This window comes from Musa acuminata, chromosome BXJ1-4 (genome assembly GCF_036884655.1).
Source record: "Musa acuminata AAA Group cultivar baxijiao chromosome BXJ1-4, Cavendish_Baxijiao_AAA, whole genome shotgun sequence".
Taxonomy (NCBI): domain Eukaryota; kingdom Viridiplantae; phylum Streptophyta; class Magnoliopsida; order Zingiberales; family Musaceae; genus Musa; species Musa acuminata.
In genome coordinates this window covers 38,101,692-38,120,773 of record NC_088330.1, presented here as the reverse complement: position 1 = coordinate 38,120,773, position 19,082 = coordinate 38,101,692, and the positions used below count along the sequence as shown (strand labels likewise).

The 19,082-nt window shown below is 37.9% G+C and overlaps 1 protein-coding gene across 6 annotated transcripts; it reads right to left on the bottom strand.

Moving 5' to 3' along the window:
- Positions 1–1,760: 1,760 nt before the first annotated feature.
- Positions 1,761–18,650, bottom strand: LOC135664255 (serine/threonine-protein phosphatase BSL3-like). Of its 6 annotated transcripts, none has more exons than XR_010508730.1 (22): positions 17,860–18,372; positions 17,448–17,508; positions 17,057–17,135; positions 16,823–16,902; positions 16,645–16,739; positions 16,422–16,521; positions 14,478–14,547; positions 11,907–12,008; positions 11,728–11,809; positions 7,307–7,486; positions 5,594–5,864; positions 5,162–5,405; positions 4,866–5,036; positions 4,098–4,336; positions 3,649–3,733; positions 3,436–3,534; positions 3,150–3,349; positions 2,981–3,056; positions 2,765–2,900; positions 2,548–2,687; positions 2,308–2,442; positions 2,085–2,225 (listed from the first exon to the last, which is right to left on the bottom strand). XR_010508730.1 is itself a non-coding variant. In XM_065176968.1 (21 exons), the coding sequence occupies exons 1-21, from the start codon at positions 18,224–18,226 to the stop codon at positions 2,359–2,361; spliced, it is 2,961 nt and encodes a 986-aa protein (XP_065033040.1). In that variant the 5' UTR covers positions 18,227–18,650; the 3' UTR covers positions 1,761–2,358. The 6 variants fall into 6 exon arrangements, 2 of the variants coding, with proteins under 2 accessions (XP_065033040.1, XP_065033041.1); XR_010508725.1 differs by having other exon boundaries at positions 2,087–2,225; positions 2,302–2,442; XR_010508718.1 differs by having other exon boundaries at positions 2,096–2,235.
- Positions 18,651–19,082: the final 432 nt, after the last annotated feature.

Genomic DNA, 19,082 nt, shown 5'->3' with positions numbered 1-19,082 from the left:
CTCAATCGGATTTTTAAATTTAAAGAATGAGAAGGAATGAAATCTTTTACGAGTATATTGAGAAGAAATATCCGGCATAAGCTTGTATAAAAAAATCAAATCCAAAATTTTGGGTGCCTTATTAGTCTTTTTTTATTTTAATTAAAAATCATGAATAATTAGTTAGATTTATTTTCGGCAAACATATCTTTTGGTTTTGATGAAAAAAATTGGTTTTATTGATTATTATCAGAATGTTTTGAATATGGCTATTCAATGTGTTTCTCGAACTATTTGTTATGCATAATCTTTTTTAAGGCCAATTAGATGTGTTTGTTATTTTTGGTATTTTTATCTCTATACTTTTGTGATATTTATATAATTATAAAAAGTAAAATATTTAAGTCAATTTAATCGAGCATCGTCAATTTTACCAACAGAAATACAAAGATATAATTTTAACATTTTAATTGATGATGGCGGATGACGGTGAGAGATAAAAATTGCTTAGCAACTACGTTGATGACAGGTACAATGACGTACTCGGCGTCGAATTTTGGGATGCATATTTTTCTACGAATACGTACGTCGGAAACTCGACAAGCGCTTGTTTGCCAACCTTCCAAAGCTTCCCTTCGTAATCAACAACAATCGTGATGAATATATTTCTTACGATGAGCCCAGTGCCGTCGCCCCCCGCACCCCGCCCCCACCCCCCCCCCCCACCCCCCCCCACCCCCACCCCCCTTCCCCCATCTCTCCTTTCTCATGCCTATGTCGAAACTGACATGGGGGAGCAACAAGAACTCCGATGGCCCTAGTTTTGGGTTGAGTGATCTACCCAACGGGTCAACGAGGAGGCAACCACTATCTTTGTCATATACATTATGACGGCTACCACTATCTACGTTGATGTCAACGCAGATGTAGAGTAACGAAAGGGCCACCAATGCAGATGTAGAGTAGCGAAAGGGCCATTTGGCAACTACGTCGGCGCAGAAGTAGAACGATGAAAAAGTCGCTTGACAATTACGTTAGCACCAACATAGATGTAGAGTAACCCTCATCTCTTACCGTCGCTCTCCTCATTCACAACAGCCACTCACAACCCCAGCGGTGCCGTCGTTTGTCACTACCGACGTTATTTGCCACTACCAATTAGAACATTAAAATTATTTTTTTATCTTTGTTTTTATATTTTTGTTAATAAAATTAACGACGTTAAGATAAATGGACCTAGATATTTCACTCTTATAATTATAGAAATATCAATATAATTTTTAAAATATAAAAACAAAGATGATTAATTACGAAGGATACTATATAGTTAGCCCCTTTGTTCCTTTGTTACTCTCGTTTTGTGCTTTTCTTACTAAGTTTTGGAGCTGCTAACCTAAAAGCAGACACCTGCGATAGAATGATCGAGAGGTGGGAGCTTGCCGAGGAACAAGTTTTTTTGTGCTGCCGCAAATTATTGGCACAGGTCACCTCTCAGTAACTTGTGTTAAGCTGATAGGATTATCAAAGTTTTGCCGGCCAAATTCTATTGTGTAAATTGAACCAGCTAATCTTAGCGAGACTCCCCCTTTGCCTAACCCTTGGGCGTCTTTTTTTTTTACGTGAAAGAATGATTTACCTTTCCTTTTTCAAAAAAATAAAACTTGTATTAACCTTATGAAATCCGACTTGGATGCAACAAACGAGAAACAACTTTATAACCCTAGTCCTTTAAAGCAATCTTCTTGGGGTTGAAAACCGAGCAGTGTGAATAGCAAATGCAATAACGATCAAACAAACTCGATCACTTATTATTGCTCAAGAAATAATATCCCATAGCCTTATATGAAAAATAGTTTCATAGACCAAAAAAAATTATCTGATGAGAAGGATCATCCTCAAAGGTGAACATCACTCAAAACCTTATAATTACAGTGGAGAAGTGCTGCTAGTAAGGAAAAATCTATCATACAAGATTTCCCGTAGAGATCGTCGAAAACACCATCTTTCCGAAGAAGAGAGATGAACATACGAAAGAATTACCTAGACAATAAGCCTATGTGTGATATAAATAAATGGGTGACGCGAGACCACGTGCACTCACCTTATCCAACTGCAGAATATATAGAGGTTAAGCTCCACAACCACTCGGGCAACTTCGAATCGATCTCTTCCCTGATGAAGCAAATCAACCATCTGACGTGCTAAATGGCTCAGACCAGCTACTTAGCATCCTCAGATTCAGCCTCCTACGCCAAACTATTTAGACTGGTTAGCTCCTACACTCAGATTCCCTTGATTCAAAATGAGAAAGGTCAGTTAAACCTCCACCAGCGGTCTCCGATCAAAGAACAGCGATGACTGCATCACTGGAGATGATTACTATATCCAGGCCAGAGAACCTCGATCATTTGCCACTTGAGGACGTCCCCTGGTCGGTGTAGGTGGTCTGTTGGCATTGAGCTCCTGATGAAACATGAAACGAGTAAATAGAATCAGATATAGTTACAATGTACTGCAAGCATCAAAAGGTCCAAAGACCGTGGACTTGTGGAAGAACCCATGTCACACCTGCATCCATGTATCCTCAATGCGACGCTCGGGTGATGTTTCAGGTGAATTGATGACAGGTGGTAAAGGATGAATTAGTTTTGGAACGACCACAAGATCTCTTCCCAAAACCAGGATTGCCCCTGCATTATTTGCAGTTCCTGTATATGGACCAAAAGAAAATTAGAGGAAAGAACATCTAAGCTGACTACTATGCATGCCAAAGATGGATCCTTACCACAATAATTAGTTGCCGAGAAAAGAGTAATCAAATGACCCTGAGCAAAGCGCTCAAAACCATCCATGACACACTCATGTGCTCGTATTATCAACTGGAGGTCATTATTATTGCAGAACTCCATAACACGGTCAGGCTGCCTCAGGCATTAAAATCTCGAAATAAGCACACAGTAGCAGAATAGAAAGTAAAATAAGCCAGACCTAAATCACTAACCCCAAAAGTAACCAAGCCTGGACCCCTAGCATTTGGCCTTAACCCCTCGACGCTGTCATTTTCTGTAGGATCAGACCTGCATGAATAACAACAAAAAACAATTATTTATAGATAAACTATAACAAATATCAGATAGTACTCATTTAATTTGAACTATTAAAATAATTACCATAGAAGATCCATAAGAACTACTGATCCTGTTTCCATTGTGATAGGCCGTTGAAGATTTGCAATCTGCTCTACATGATTTATGGACCGACCGATGCCACCATGCATGCAGATGATTTTCTTCTCAATTAAAGCAGATAAAGGTAGCCAATTGAACAATCGATTAATGCGGTGCCAACACCAGATTCCATCTCGCTCTCCCTGTTTCCACATAATGAAAAATCATGATATGGAACAAGCTTTCTCAAATAATCACAATGGTAAAAGACGAGGATAAACATAATTACCATGCGCTCAATGCACTCAGTCCGGAACCCAAATAAAGCATTAATATCTGCTGCCTCATGGTTTCCACGAATTAAATGTACATTGTGAGGACACTCAACCTGCAATATCAATGATAAATATTTGGTTTAGTTTGATAGACAGACTATTTTCTTAAAAAAATTCACAAGTAGAAGATTGAATCTCTAAGAACTTGCATGTGTCATAAAAACTACCTTCAATGCAAGGAGAAGAGCAATAGTTTCCAGACTATGCTGGCCACGATCAACATAATCACCCAAGAAGAGATAATCAATATAACTGAAAGTGGCAACGATAATACAATATTACAAGCAGAGCACAGGAAAATGAACAAACAAAAGATACTTCAAAACACAGAAAATTGCACTCTTATCATGTTGAGAACTGTTGGTGGAAAACTAGTAGCTATTTGCACTGCAATATATGCCAGACAGGTAGAATGGATTGATCAAACTTGGTGTCTTAAGTATCAAACAATGTAACAAAGCAACAAGCCCAGAAAGATAAAAAAAGCTTGATTGTGTCTTAGACCAACTTAAAGAAACATACTTATATTTTATTAGATAACTTCCAGAAAAACCTTCTATTACAGGAATTCTATTGACTTACAATTAATGTACCTAATAAAATTAAAAATACTTACGATATGTCCCCTGCTGTTGAAGGAGCACCATACTCATCAAATAGACGCATTAGATCTCCAAACTGACCATGTAAATCACCAAAGATTTTGACAGGAGCTTTAATTTGTAGAACACTTGGTTCACTAGTGAATATTCTTTCTGCACTATCACAGAGATCAGCAATTTCATTGCAGTCTAAGAAGAACTGCCTGCGTACAGGAGGCTTCCAGCCACGAGGTTTTAATAGATGCGCAATAACCTATATGTTGAGAGCATGAGATTAAGTCACTGTGTGCAAGATACATATTCAACATAGCATCCAATGATCGATAACTGGTTCATAAATATCAAGCCAAAATTGCAAGACTTCATGAAGATTACATGCCGAATATAGCTCTTTATTGCATTATAAAATGGGTTATGCTATGGTACACTAAAGAACATTTTCGTTTCTATGGCTAAAATGAAACTTCGAGCCGCCACCCGTCGTCCGGGACTCTCCTCCACCTCCTCTTCTCCTCCTCTATCACCACCTCTCCCACCTCACCTCCTGTTCTCCTCCTCCTATCCCGCTCTTCTACCCCTCCTCAGACTCTTTACTGCTCAGGCTCAGCAGCAAAGTCACATAACTGTATCATAACTGCTAGTATGATAAATTTGTACCTTCTATATTAACTGGCCACTCCATAGCACCACCTAATGTAGGCAAAGATTATGATCCATCGGTTCATATTTTTGGAGAGAGAAGCATTTGTACTGAAGTAAATGCCTTATAAATTCAGTGTTACCTTTTTTGGCACACTATTGATAGACATTTGTCGATCTAATAATTTCCTAGCTGCAGTTGCACTCTCAGGAGTGCCATAGCTGACCCTTCTGCCTTCATTTTCAAACTGATCAATTGAGAGCTGCCTGACCATACCACCCAAAGCACCACCTGTCTCTGCAGCTACAACCACCTGCAGAAAGTTCATGGTAAATTACACAGACCAAGAAAGAAGTTCTGTTCTTTTCCTGTTGTAGTTATCATTTGTACCAGATGACAAACATAGGTTAAAGCATGGGATCTTCTTTGTGTACTGACCGCTCTGTGATGTAGTCGAACACCAGCGGGCGTGACATTATTTGGTAAAGAAGGATCTGAAGCTTTACTCAGGTTCGAGACCTGTTTCTCACCAGGGGTAGCCTCTGAATCATGATCTTGATCAGGCAATTGCTCGATTTGTCCATTGACTTGTCGTGCCTTGGCAGCAGCTAAAGCAGCACTTATTGCCACGGCCTCTGCTGCTGAGGCTTCAACCAAGTACTCAACACCTTTTCCCAGTCTCCTGAACCAAAATAAGTCCTAAGTAATGGTTCCAACAAATTCTCGAAAATTCAGTCTTACGGTTTTATTGTTGCTGTTGTTGTCGTAGTAGAGCAATTTAGCAATTTGCAACAAAACTCCAATAATACTGTAATATTAAGTCAAAACAAAAAAAATCAAGATAAATCTTAATCCTAACTGATATACTACCTAGGTCCCAGGAGAATAACATTATCAGAGCTTATGTCAGTGTATGTATCCCCATTGACAGGAGGAGCCACAGGAGTTCCAAGCACAACTGCACCATCAGGGACCGCTTCAGGAATAGTATGTCTTGATCTTTCATTGGAGAAAATGTATCCTCCCGGTGATCTTCCTAGTGCATTTGCAGCAGCAGCTGCAGCTGCAGCATGGGAAGCTGCACTTGTTGTTTCAGCAGCAGCCAGATCTTCGGCAACAAGTAGATCATCAAGAAGCATACCTGCAGTAAAATTCATGATCTAGCTAAAAAATGAAGTGACAAAATTTGTGATGATTATCACGATCAGAAAGAACAATAAGATCAGACATAAACGTGCATCACAAGAATACAATCCAAATATAACAAAAGCCAGTGTGCAAGGACATGTACAACATGACAGGACGAGTTAGAAAAGCATCTGCTTTGTGAGTCATGACAAACAGTTTGAGACAAAATGGCATCTCACAGGTGGAAATGGAAGAGTTACCTATGGCATATCTGCCAGCAGTCCTTAACTTTACTAAGAAATTATTTGAAAAATACCATTTGTTCCACTGATAGGAGGGCATAATATCTGATTGAAAGTCCAAACTTTGCAGTTGATACTAATTGGGAATATCCAACCATATGTATGAATCACTTACAAACTAGAAGCAATCAAGTAGGATTTGAAACAATTGCTGTCATTATAACAAAAATGTAACAGTTATACTAGCACTAAACATCATCACGTTGTATTTACAGTATCTAAATTCCTGAGGAACTCCAATGCAGATCATGTGAGTGCTTAACACATGCTCATGTTGTACCTTAGTCTATGGAAAACTAGATAAACAAAAAGCTTAAATGGTTTTAAAGCTTCGAAGGGCATTGCAAAGCAAAATAGGAGTATAAATGGTAAGTCAGTCAAGGCATGGACAAATAGATCGGTCAAAAAAGATGTGTCTAATGTATGATCACATGGCTCAAAAATATTCCGGTTCAGATCCAGCTTCTACAAGTTACCACCTGCACTGATCAAGATTTCAATTTCACAATTTTTACAAGCACTTGTTTGTTAAAACTTTCAAATCTAATAATGTGTTTAAATGTAAAATCATTATGCTTGTTAAATATGTAAATTCCTCATCCTTTCTGCTCTCTTCATTCTACTTGCCTAAACAGCTCATATATATATATATATATATATATATATATATATATATGTCAGCAGTTTCAGAAAGACTCAGTGCCATGCAATACTCGATAAGTCAACCATTCCAGCCTCCATTTATTATGCGGCAGAAAGACTACATGTTAGTTCTGTTGGGAACTACACCAAGTAGTTTGAATCTAATTAGGACTTCTAAATACTTACCAGTCCTAACAAGTTTTTCATTCTCACTAACAAATATTTAAACTCCTACCAATGCTACAAGGACTGCATTATTAAATAGGAAAGGAATTAATACTATGGAGAACAACTAACCAAGGTAAAAAAGAAACTACAGGGATGAATGCTTATAAGATTAAAATTAAGACGGAGATGACAAGCATGAATGCTCATAAGACAAACCATAATACTTCACACAATGTCATGAACAAGCAGATCAGCAAGACTGGGGTAGTATCAGTTAACATATTACTACTTTATATTTGTTAAAACTATCATTGATGTTAAAAATATCACTTCCAATTCTTACCTCCACGTAAACCTCCATGAACAAAAATTAGATCTCCAACTGCAGCAGCTGCATGCCTACAACGCCGTGTTAGCTCAACAGAAGCATCTCCACCAGCTGCATCAACACTGTATCTTCCTGTTCTGGGACTTGTAACAACAGACTTTGTGTCACACCAAACTCCAGCAGCAGTGTCCAGTACTAAAACAAACAAACATATATAGTTCATCTGAAGACCTTGCAAAGGAAGTTGCATGATACAGAATTAAAAAAATTATAACAAGGATGCTTTAGGCATTATGGGCATACTTAAATGGATATTCCAGTCATGTTATGTTGACCAAGCAAACATACTAATCCAGTATCTACATGGATGTGTCTTATGACAAGGCCTAAAATGCTTTAGTCTACACTATAAACTGTAACACGTAGGCAATTCTATATTTTCCCTACTATTGTGATGTAAAATTAATAGAATATTAAATAACTTACCAACTCATCACTGATGATCTCATCAAAATACCACATATATCCTATAATGCTTGCATAATTAAATCCACTTGGCCTGACTCCCTAGTGGGACTGAGGAAACATCTTGGATGTCATTCTAGCCCATCATATTAGCCTAGGAGGAGAGTTGCAATGTGGTTCGGATACCATTGCAATGACCAGTGTAACTTTGATGGAGTCAGCTTTGGGCACATGACAAAATGCTTAACCAATTAACTATATGCATGTATGTACTTCAACTTCTTGACATGGGATCATTCTCATCAGGAGACATGTAGCACAGTATCCCCTTCAGGGTTCTCACTGTTTAAAAAAATGTTAAGCACTAAATAATTAGCCTAGCTGCTATTACTTAATCATGTGCTAGACTAGTCTAAAGTTGGGCAGCTTGTCAACCAACACTATCTCATTGCTTCAACAAATGGCATTTGCAATTGTAGCATTAGCTGTTGCCTTTGCAAATGCAGTCAATGCTAGGACAGGAGTACTATGGCGGCAAAAACTGCCAGCTCTTTCTCCAACAAACAGAAAAAACTATATACAAAACTGCCAACTCGAATGAGGCAACAACAAATGCTAGCAGTATAGAGAAAAAAGTAAATGCAAGGAAATCAACTTGAGGATACCAAAAGGATAAAAGAGAACATTCAACTTATTAGAAATTAAGTACCACTGCCCATTTTCAATCATCAAATCATTATTGACAAGAATTGACAGAAAATGGAAGAAGTAGAGAGAAGTAAAGAAATCTTAGAAATAATATAGTAACAGGCTGATGGTACTAAAGCCAATTAACTAGATCGTCAATTTACAACAAAAATCACTGATGTAAGTGAGTCAACTAGTTGCCATCTATGTAATTAAACAATCATCAGGTGTTAATATGCTAAAGCAACACCTACGGTATAAATTGAATAACCAACAGATGGCCCTAGTCCTGGCAAGAACCCTTTCATGCCCAAACCTTTTCTTAAAATCAAGGTCAAAATACTGATCTAACCAATACGTACCAACTAGCATTTATTGGCCTGAACAACCAGTAATGTTTCATATACATCATTACTATCCGACATTCATTTTTTATTATTTTTCAGCAAAATCGGAGAATATATGTCTGCATCTGCTTGGTATACAGTACTATACCAGTCCAATAGCCTATTTAAAGTGGTATAGGACTAGTATTTAAATAATACTTAAAGTCAGGTTTCCATATGGAATTAAACATGAATGGCCTGACATCAACTTGGCCTACATCATGTTAGCCCATACAGGAGGGGCACATAGATACCGTCATATATTTATAAAAGCATACATAACCTACAAGCCTAATAACTAATGATTTGCATGGAGCTAATTCTTGTCAACATGACCAAATATATTTACATCCAGGTTGTTAGTAGCAGGGTCTGCAGTACCGAACTGTACCACCCGGTATGGGCGGTACGTACCGGTCCGACAGGTTGCCGGTACGCGGACCGCCTGTTACCGGTCCGAGTGCACTGTAGCACTGTAGTGCTGCTACAGTACTCGGCACACCTGGGTGTACCGCTCGGTATACCATACCGTACCGGTACCGAGCCCAGGTCGAAATACCGGTACGGTACAGTATTGCGAACCTTGGTTAGTAGTAAGTCAATCCAAGTCCGTCTTTCCAAAGATTCCATCAAGGATATACTATGGTAAAGCACATGCATCTTAATGGAGGCAGTAATCTACATGATAGAAGAATCATGCTCCAGTTGCTTCAGTTGTAATTGTGAAACATTATTTTAATTGCTTGCCACCCTAGGCATCTCAAAGAAACATGCTTGACAAGTTGTTTCAAGAACTCTTGTTTTTAGCAAACAACTACAAAATGCCATTGATCACAAACTTTTGGAGATGAGTACATGGTTTCTTCACCAGCATTAATAAAGGCAAAGTCAGCAGATAATCCAAATTATCAAAGTTCCATCATTTCCCTTCTTAATTCTTCTAAACAATTCTTCTCTAAACTTCTCTTAGTACCTCCAACAACAACTGCATTTACTAGTAAAAGTTTATATGTTCTTTGTAAAAACCTAAACCACCTTAGATAACCCTCCCTCCCCCTCCCCCTCCCCCTCCCCCAAACTCTCTCCCCCCGGTCTCTCTCTATCCCATTTTATTATCAATTGGCATATTTAATTGTATCCTTATGTTAACACCAAAAAACTACCATTAAGTTTTCATATTGCTGCACTTGTGAAAGTTGCTGTTTCTCAAGCACTTGATATTTTAACACATCAATAGATCATGTTAAACCTATCTTAGTAAAATTTTACTATAAGTGCCATTTGGTGATGTCACAACACTTCAGAAACTACTCTCCATCTTGACCATCCACATCAACCACTTCAACTACACATCATATTATTCTTAATCTCCCTGTTTATAAATAATGCATCTAAAGATTGCATATTTAGCACCATGATGTGACTCTCAAAATTAACTTCCACTGCAATAAACCAAAAAAATCCAGGAGCTTTTTACAATATCAATGCAAGGGCTAGTGGTTTTCGAGGTACTTCAAGAGTGACAAGCAACCCAACCCGGTAAATCTCCTCCAATTTCCTAGCTCCCCACAACTACTAATGTTTTGCATCCAACAAAACTATTTAGTTTGCCACTAAATGCATTCAAAGCCAGTTATGAATCATCAAGAATTCAAGATACACTATCCTCTACATATGTTAGTGGTCACGAGCAAGGATTGAGGAAAAACAGTGTACCTCTCAGCTGAACCAGTTCATATTTGTCAAGCGACAGGCAACCTGGATGACTTGATTTTTAAACTGGGTTTCCATCAAAGACCATCTAGTTACAGCAAAAAAATTAAAAAAACAAAATTGATTGGCTTGGACCAAACTCAATCCAGATCAGCACAAAGCTTAACTCAAAAAAATCATTAAATACAGTTTGTCACTTTCTTCTCTTTATTCTTCATGCCGACACCGTCTACCATTTAGTAGAAAAGAAGAGAAAGAAAGGTTTCAACCTCCCCTTCATTTCCTTTTTATATTGGGGTTTTGTCCGTTGTTTCATCATATTTTTCCTTTTTTCTAACAAGTCACACTCATATTGATGTACTGAACCAGACTAGCTGGCAACTGACTAGGATTCCTGGATTAAAACCATTGGTTGGAGCCTGGAGGTTGGAAGAACCAACAATGGGCAAACCATAGGATTCCTGACTAGGATCCCTGCCCCTTGTCAGTTATCTTCATGAACTAGGCTTTCTTTATTACATGGTCTTCCATTCCAGTTCCACTGGTGAGTTGTACTTTTGTGCGCCACCATATTGTGAATTGTTTTTCTACAGTTCATTCTTCAAGTAAGCAAGTCTTGGTTCTACCAAAACCCAAATTATTTTATGCAATCTAGCATAGGGTAAGGGTTTAAATACTGACAAGATTGGTATGTATGTATTGATGCTTACTGATCCAACCCAGTAATAATATCAAAACATATAGCTTGACACTGCTACATACACATTTTTTATTTTTTATAATTTTATTCAATGATACTGCATGCTTCAGGTTGGTATACCATCAGGTATATCAGAACCATATCAGTCTGAAGTAACTAAAACTAGCATCTGACTAGTATTAAAATCTTTGCATCAGGATATTATGCCAATTCTCAAAAGTTGGTTTTTCATCTGAACAATTCTAAATTATGAGTTAGAGACTCGGAATGAAAGATAAATGTTAACCATACATCGTAACAGATTGAAAAAACACTATCATCTCAGAATGATTTAACACTATAATAACTCTAAATTTCCATGCCAAAGGCAACCAAGCAATGTTCTTTCTTGCTGACATATGACAGGAGCTAACATGCCAAAGCCAAGTGACAAGTCACAATCTACATAAAATATCAAAAATTTCCAATATGTGATTATAAAGTACCTGCAATGCTCGAAGAATCTTCTACCATGCGTCCACCACCAAGAGCCCCTCCAGAGACATGAAGTCTTGCATTGACAAAAACCTGCAACATTATTGATATTTTACTTCATTGAATTTGATAATGACACAAACACAGAGATAATGAGAAGAAAAATAGGTAGAAGAAATGCAAGTCTCACAGCAGCATGTTGGTATCTTGGTGATGGAGAGACACCAGGAGCTATAGCCCACTCCCAACGACCATCCCTATGTTTTGCAAGACCATATGCACTTGAAAGTGGCTGCAGGAACAACACATTACATGTAAATCAATCACCAGAATTCATGTTCAGTAAATAGATAAAGCACAGTACAAAGCTTGCATCCTTGCTTATCAACAGGCATAGTTGTAAAGAATGCTATTAACCTTGAAATGCATCATAACTTGCTAAATAAAATAAGACTAGTTACAGAAGATTTTGGAAAAGTGCCCGTTCTTGAAAAATATAAAAAAAAACAATGCTAGCAAAATTTTTTACAAGGATACATAGCATCTCTGGTTATTGGAACATTTTCTGGAAAGATATGATTGAAAAAGGATGTTCTACAAGAAAATCATTTTTAATAAGAGATTCTGCTAATAAGGATGACAATCTCTTAAATAAAAAATGAAAGCAAATATTATCTAAGAATTGATAGATGGAACAATTGATTCCTTAATTTAAGAAATTAAAAAAAATTATTTGTACATTTTTTTCTTTCTTGTATTTAGCGTCTATTAAAAGGGGGAAGACATTCTAAGTGAATGAAAATTTGTACCTTTCCAAATTACATGCGAGTCTTGTATTTAGGAGGAAAGGGATGTAATATAAAATTGGACAAATAAATCAAATTTTGTGTTTTGCCACGTTATATGTGAGTGGTGTATTCTTTTTCACAATGGTGCTCTCATCTTTCTTATGTGAGATGTGATAAATTGTAAGAACTCCATTCTTAGGGACTTAATTCTTAGTGTGCCCGGTATTTATCTATTTTTTTTCTTTTATCTAATAAATGTCAGTTTTCTATTCCCCAATCGTCAAATACTAGAAAAAAATAGCTTCTCTGTTCATCCATGTTCGTCTTACATCAAATTTGGTAGGAGAGCATTTTGTCCTACACCATATTTGGTATCAGAGCATCATGTCCTACATTAGTATCATGAGGTTAGTTTGCTATTATATTCCATTAGCTACTATATGTGCACATACCTATCAAACTATTGATAGAAAAAACCCCCAAATTCCAAGAAGCAACAAAATATGCATTAACCTTCATGTGGAGTTGTACCAATAAGGTGTATATACTCACGTCTTAGGCAATGTACCTAGTATAAAGTTAAAAAGAAATCTTCAGTGACAGTAACCCCTCAATTATTATTTATCCATGCTCCAAACTTTGTACTCACCCTAGAAAATCCATTATTTTCCAAAATTTACTGTTAAGTATAAAATCTAAGACCAACAAAAGCTGTATCAAAGTTTAAGTCATGGTTCATATTTTATTTTGCTTTTATCAAATTACCTAAACAATTGAAAATTAAGAGAAAGAATATCTAATCACCACAATCTCAGAAGAGCCTCAGAAGTCCGTTGACATTTTCCAAACAAATTTTGAAGTTGTATCAAATGACTAATCTTATCATTCCCCTAATGGCGTCAACTCATCTCCAACCTGCTATACGTAAGTCAACAGTCCTTTATGGACTCCAATACAATGTTTACAATTTTCAGTGGTCTATATATAGTAGTTAAGACTCAGGCTGAAGTTACAACTGGCTAAAAAATTTGATCTGAATTGACATAGATTTCTTTTGAGACTAAAATCCATATATTTTTGCGCTCTCTTAGTTTTGGTCTCTTTTTCTCCCACTCTGATAATTTATTTTGAAGTCGAATGCATACATCCATTAATGCAATAGCACACTGATACCAATTTGACATGAACGAAGAACCCCAAATATCTCATATAGATTCAACCAACAGCTCATTCCTTGGGACCTTTGTCATAACGGTGACAAGATCAGTGTACTTTTGATTGTACAATTGTCATCTTTTATGAATTTTTATTTGGAGTATTTATCTTAAAAATTCTTGATATTCTCTTCAGTGGCTCTAGAAAGTTGCTACAGATTTGACTTATTGCAATTATGTAAGTCATCGGCAATGAGAATCTTAAACCCAAACATATTGAATCGCATCTCATCTTATGAAGCAGGATAGTTCATGGTAGTATGGAGCCCCAGTGGTACTTCTGATGGTTTCCAAAGTTTTTAGACCTTTATAGTTTCTCTGATTCTTGATTAGCTATCTATTTTGAATATGTCTCATTATTCACAAGGTTGTATGAATTTTCTTAATTAATATGTCAAGCTTTTTCCCATGACCAACATACATGCTACTGTTAATGAGAAGAATTACATTTTTAAAAAAGACTATCAATCGAACAGACTTTTCACCCTCCAAATTCTTCTCATATATTTTGGTACACATTTAACAAAATATCTGTGATCTAAGTTTCTCCCTTTATACTTCTAGTTTCTCACTTATTCAATGAATTTGAAGTACTTAAATCCAACAAAGAAGCCTTATGCAAATGCCCCGCAAAGGCAGCATATAGAAGCCACCTTGTGAAAGCAAAATTGAAGCTTCATTGATGCAAGAATGCAACTAGTTTGAATCACTGTCATTAAACTTTTGTTTTACATATAATAAAAATTAATTTTCACTCACCACTCCATTTGCATCCCTCCCACCACAAAGCAAGAGAAGACCATCAGAGCGTGCACTTGCAGTTGCATACCTAAGACAACAAAATGTCTCTAAACTTCATTTAACTTGGTGAACAATCAAACATATATATCATGGATGAAAAAAATGACAACCGGTACAAGCAGTCATATGGTAGAAGCACAGAATTTACATTAGAGTCAACTTTCTAGTAACTTTCACCTCAAAGCCCATACAACAGCAACAGTAGTCATATGGGGTTCAGTCTCAATAGACAAGTGGCACCATTATCAGGATTAATCAGATGCAAACCATATAACATTAAAAGCATAATTGGTTATTAGTTAAGAACATAATGTTACAAAAAAAATTAAATACATATAAAGTTAAGAAATATCACACAATATAACTAAACAGAAGTCAGGAAGGTGAATGATAAGCTATTGATAATTTCATATTTACAAATATAGACAAGGTGATGAATGCCAAAGGTGGAAAAGAAGCAATTAACTAATACACTTAGAGGAGGATATATAATATTCATGAAAAAGATAGAACATTCAAAAGCGGCAAAAGAATGAACAAGCGATAAAAGGGACACAATGATACCAAATATCGAAGGATCTGCTAGTTGACAAAAGGATCTAGAGACACCAACAGACTCTTGAGTCTTGATTGTGAACAAATAGTTTGTAATAATACAGACTAAAACGGTAAAGTATCGTAGAATGCTGCTAATATATTGGTGAGAGTATACATATTTAGTATTATAATAAAAAAAAGGAACATGCTGTACCCCAGCCAATAGACCAGGTGAGATATGGGAGGGTATGTTGTGGACAACGGAATCATTTTCTCATAATTAACAACCCTCATATAACTTAATAACTAGTTGTACTGTTTGATAAATATCCACTTGCAGATAACCTGATGTCTATCCACCACTATTTGAGTCCACAATGTGCAGAACATGTGCCAAGAGCTAGTGTTAATAATATAACCAGGGAACAAGTCCTATGTTGTCTAAGAAAATATTTTTCTTTTCATTTTAAAGAAGCAATTGCAACCATGCATCATAAAGTCATGCTGGCATAATATGTTCCCCAATTTCCCATGGTGCATGCACCAGCAACATGTCTAGATATGCACAAGCACACATGCATACACGTCTGTAGATTGAAGTACAGTCTAGCAACGCTATGCACATATGCATGAACACAAAGGCAATTAACATAAAGCAAAGAGTGCAAGTAAGAAGCTAGCAAGGCATGTACCAGAAACAAATTGTAGTGTACAAGCATGATAGACAACCATGCCTACAGTTCTTCTCCCTTCCAAAACACATGCAATACAATATGCACTACAATAGTCACTTATAGAAGGAAAATCTCAAATGATGGATCACATCTGGAGCTAGTATGATATTTTTGAAGATTATGGTACACCGTACATCCATCTTTCAACTTTCAAGATTGTAAAATTTTAACATAAGTATTCTCTTGGCTTAAAAGAACCAATTATACACTAAAAAATCCAAAAACTATCATAGTTTTCAAAGGTTCATGGCTGGAGCTACTGTCGGACAAATCAGTTTATGCAATGATATCATATAATTTCTAGACGATATGATGCATCAAACTCAAAAGCTCCTATGAGCTAGCCAGGAAAATAAAACAATCCACTTCAAGAATAAACATCCATTGATGAAATAATTTTTTAAATGACATTGAATAAGAAACCTTTACATGCTACTGGATTTAAATTGAACCAGAACAAAAACATAAGTGGATGAAAATATGACCATGCCATTATGCAACAAAAAAAAACATTTTGACTAGGCCATGCAGTATAAAATACTAATGTGCCAGATTACCCCTAGAGAACAAATTGTTACAAGGCATCACTCTTGTAGGAGAAAAAAATTAAACTATTCCTTAGAGTACTCACATGCAGGGGGGTGGACCTTCACCTTCCGGTTCCAACTTCCTCCATTCATAGGGTTTGGCAGCAGTATCGAGGGCCCAAACATCAGCCAAAGGCCGCTTCCCTGACATAATAACTTGTTTTCACAAACTCATATACATATCGTCCAAATGCTAAAACATCGCAAGTACTAACTTTGGAGGTACAAAAACAGCACACAATTATATGCAATAAAAAATGATACTACCATCATTTCCACCAATTGCCAATAGGAATCTTTGTCCAACTAAAGCCATCACATGTCCATAACGTGGTCCTGGACCGGGTCCTTGGACAACAACCCTATGTTCAAGAATGTTACTTCATTAGTGATAACAACATAGTTGTGTAAAAGTTAAAGCTGGTTGCCTTGATATGATTATAACCTATGCCACCGTGGCCGCTGTTGTGTTAGGTCCAGAACATGAAGATCCTCTGCGGACAAGCCAGCAGGACCAATTCCACCCTGAACAAATGACAAAAAATAAAATCTTATATAAGAATGTCCTCAAAGTTAATGGTTTTTTACTCGAGTAAATCAGTACTAACAAGGAGAGTTTTAGCATCTTATATAAAGCACTATTAAAAAAAAACTACTCAATATAAAAATTTAGAAGTACCTGAATTACCACCATGGTGCCCACAGCAGTTGCAACATGTGCAGCTCTGGGTGATGGTGGTTCTCCAAGAGGTGTTAGCCTAAGAACATATCAGCATTCAGCGCTATGTCATACAAAAAAAAAAAATATATATATATATATATATATATATATATATATATATATATATACATACATATATATATATATATACATACATATATATATATATACATACATATATATATATATATATATATATATCACAAAACTGCTTGAAGAGAGACTATATGGAATGACTGCAAGATCTTGTTCACACAGAAATCATTAATTTGCCACATAAATCAACGTCAAATACAGGTATGATATTTGGTGTGTAAGAAATAAATCAATTCTCAATTAATAGATGTACCTTGTCCATTTGTTAGATAGCACATCATAACAATGAACATCAGCTGTTGCACCTGCAAGACCTGCAATCAATGGGGAAGCAGATGAAACAATGAGATCTTTGAGTTTTCACAAATTTAAGCCAACACCCAAGAAACCAACTCAGATAGAAGCTGATGCATCTCACGGTCAAATAGCATAATTCAACATTATTTCTTGCTTCTGCCTACTACAATTTTCCTGAGTAGCTAGAATAGATCCCTATGAGTTCAATTAAGATTGCTCAACTCCGTATCTATTTGTTACAGTTTTAATCCCAGGCAAAGGTTCTTCTATAACAAGAGATAGGGTACCAATACAAGTTAGCAATTGGGATGCACAATGATGCAGGAAATTAAGGAATGAAACTTTAGATATCAACATAGGAAACATACGGATGCCAGCACTTCCTGCGGGCGATGCCGGAGCTGCAGAATTGCCCTCGAGCGCTGTCGCACCACCGAACAGTATAAGTCGCGGCCCAATGTACCCAGGAGTTCCCTCCTCCCCAACGGCCGCCACGGCTGTAAGCGTGTGGCCGCACCTGCATCCGGGCCCATCCTCCTTCTTCTCTATGATCGCGTTCACCACCGAGAACGTCGGCGCGGGCCTCGGCCCGGCAGCAACCGCCTGCGCCTCCACCGGCGGCGACGCGGTCCCGGACGCGGGCAGCGGTGAGGAAGTCCCGTTCGCGGGGTCATGGTGCTTTGCCGCGGCCGGATCGTGGTCGGGTTCCGCGGGCATCGAGGAGTCAACCTCCATAGCGCGGCAGCTCGTCGCGGTGGCGGATATCAGGGACTGGAATCAGAAGGGGGAAGCGACCCTATGATTCGGTCCACCGGCCAACGCTCCTCCACCGCGCCCCTGGCGCCGTCGGCATCACCTCCGCCCGTAAAGGACAAGGGTTACGGAAGCCACCTGACCACCACCCGGCGAAGGAGGAGCCCAATCGCTCGGACTCGGTCGCCGTATCGGATCGCGACGAGTAATAGTGATGAGGGAGGGGGAGAAGGGGGAGGGAAAGAGATCTCGCCTTTTGTCGTTGGATTCTTCTCCTTTCGTCGTAATCCAACTCTTACTGGAAATAGGAATTCGAAGCGGGAATGGATCGGGAATTAGAGGGGAGGAGCGAAATAAGTGAGGGAATTCCCATTCGTGTTTGGTCTCTGCCGTGTTCTTGTCCCTCTTTTTCTTCTTATTTTCTTATTTTTTTATTTCTTTTTAATAGCCTCTTCATAATAAGAAGGCTTCCAGCTCTGCCTGCTTGTAGTTTACCCGCATCGGGTACCCGAAAGCGTTCTGTGCGGGTCCCACAGCGGGTCCTTCGTCGCTTTTATTTTCCTTCTTTACTTCTATTGCCCCGAAGGAGGCCCCGAGGCGGTCGCTCACCGTCTGACCTTTGGACCCACGAGTGCGGGCCCACAGTGTTCCCCCGCTTTGAGTTTTCCTACTTCGGTTTTCTCTACCCGTTTGCCTACCCGGCCTTGCGATTGGAGGCAACGAAGGGTAGACCGGTGGGGATGCACAAGGGCCACGTCTACGGTATTGGGCTCCACCCGATGGTTACTCCAATCATATCGCAGGTAGGAGTCGGGTGCCGAAACGAAGGAGCAAAACA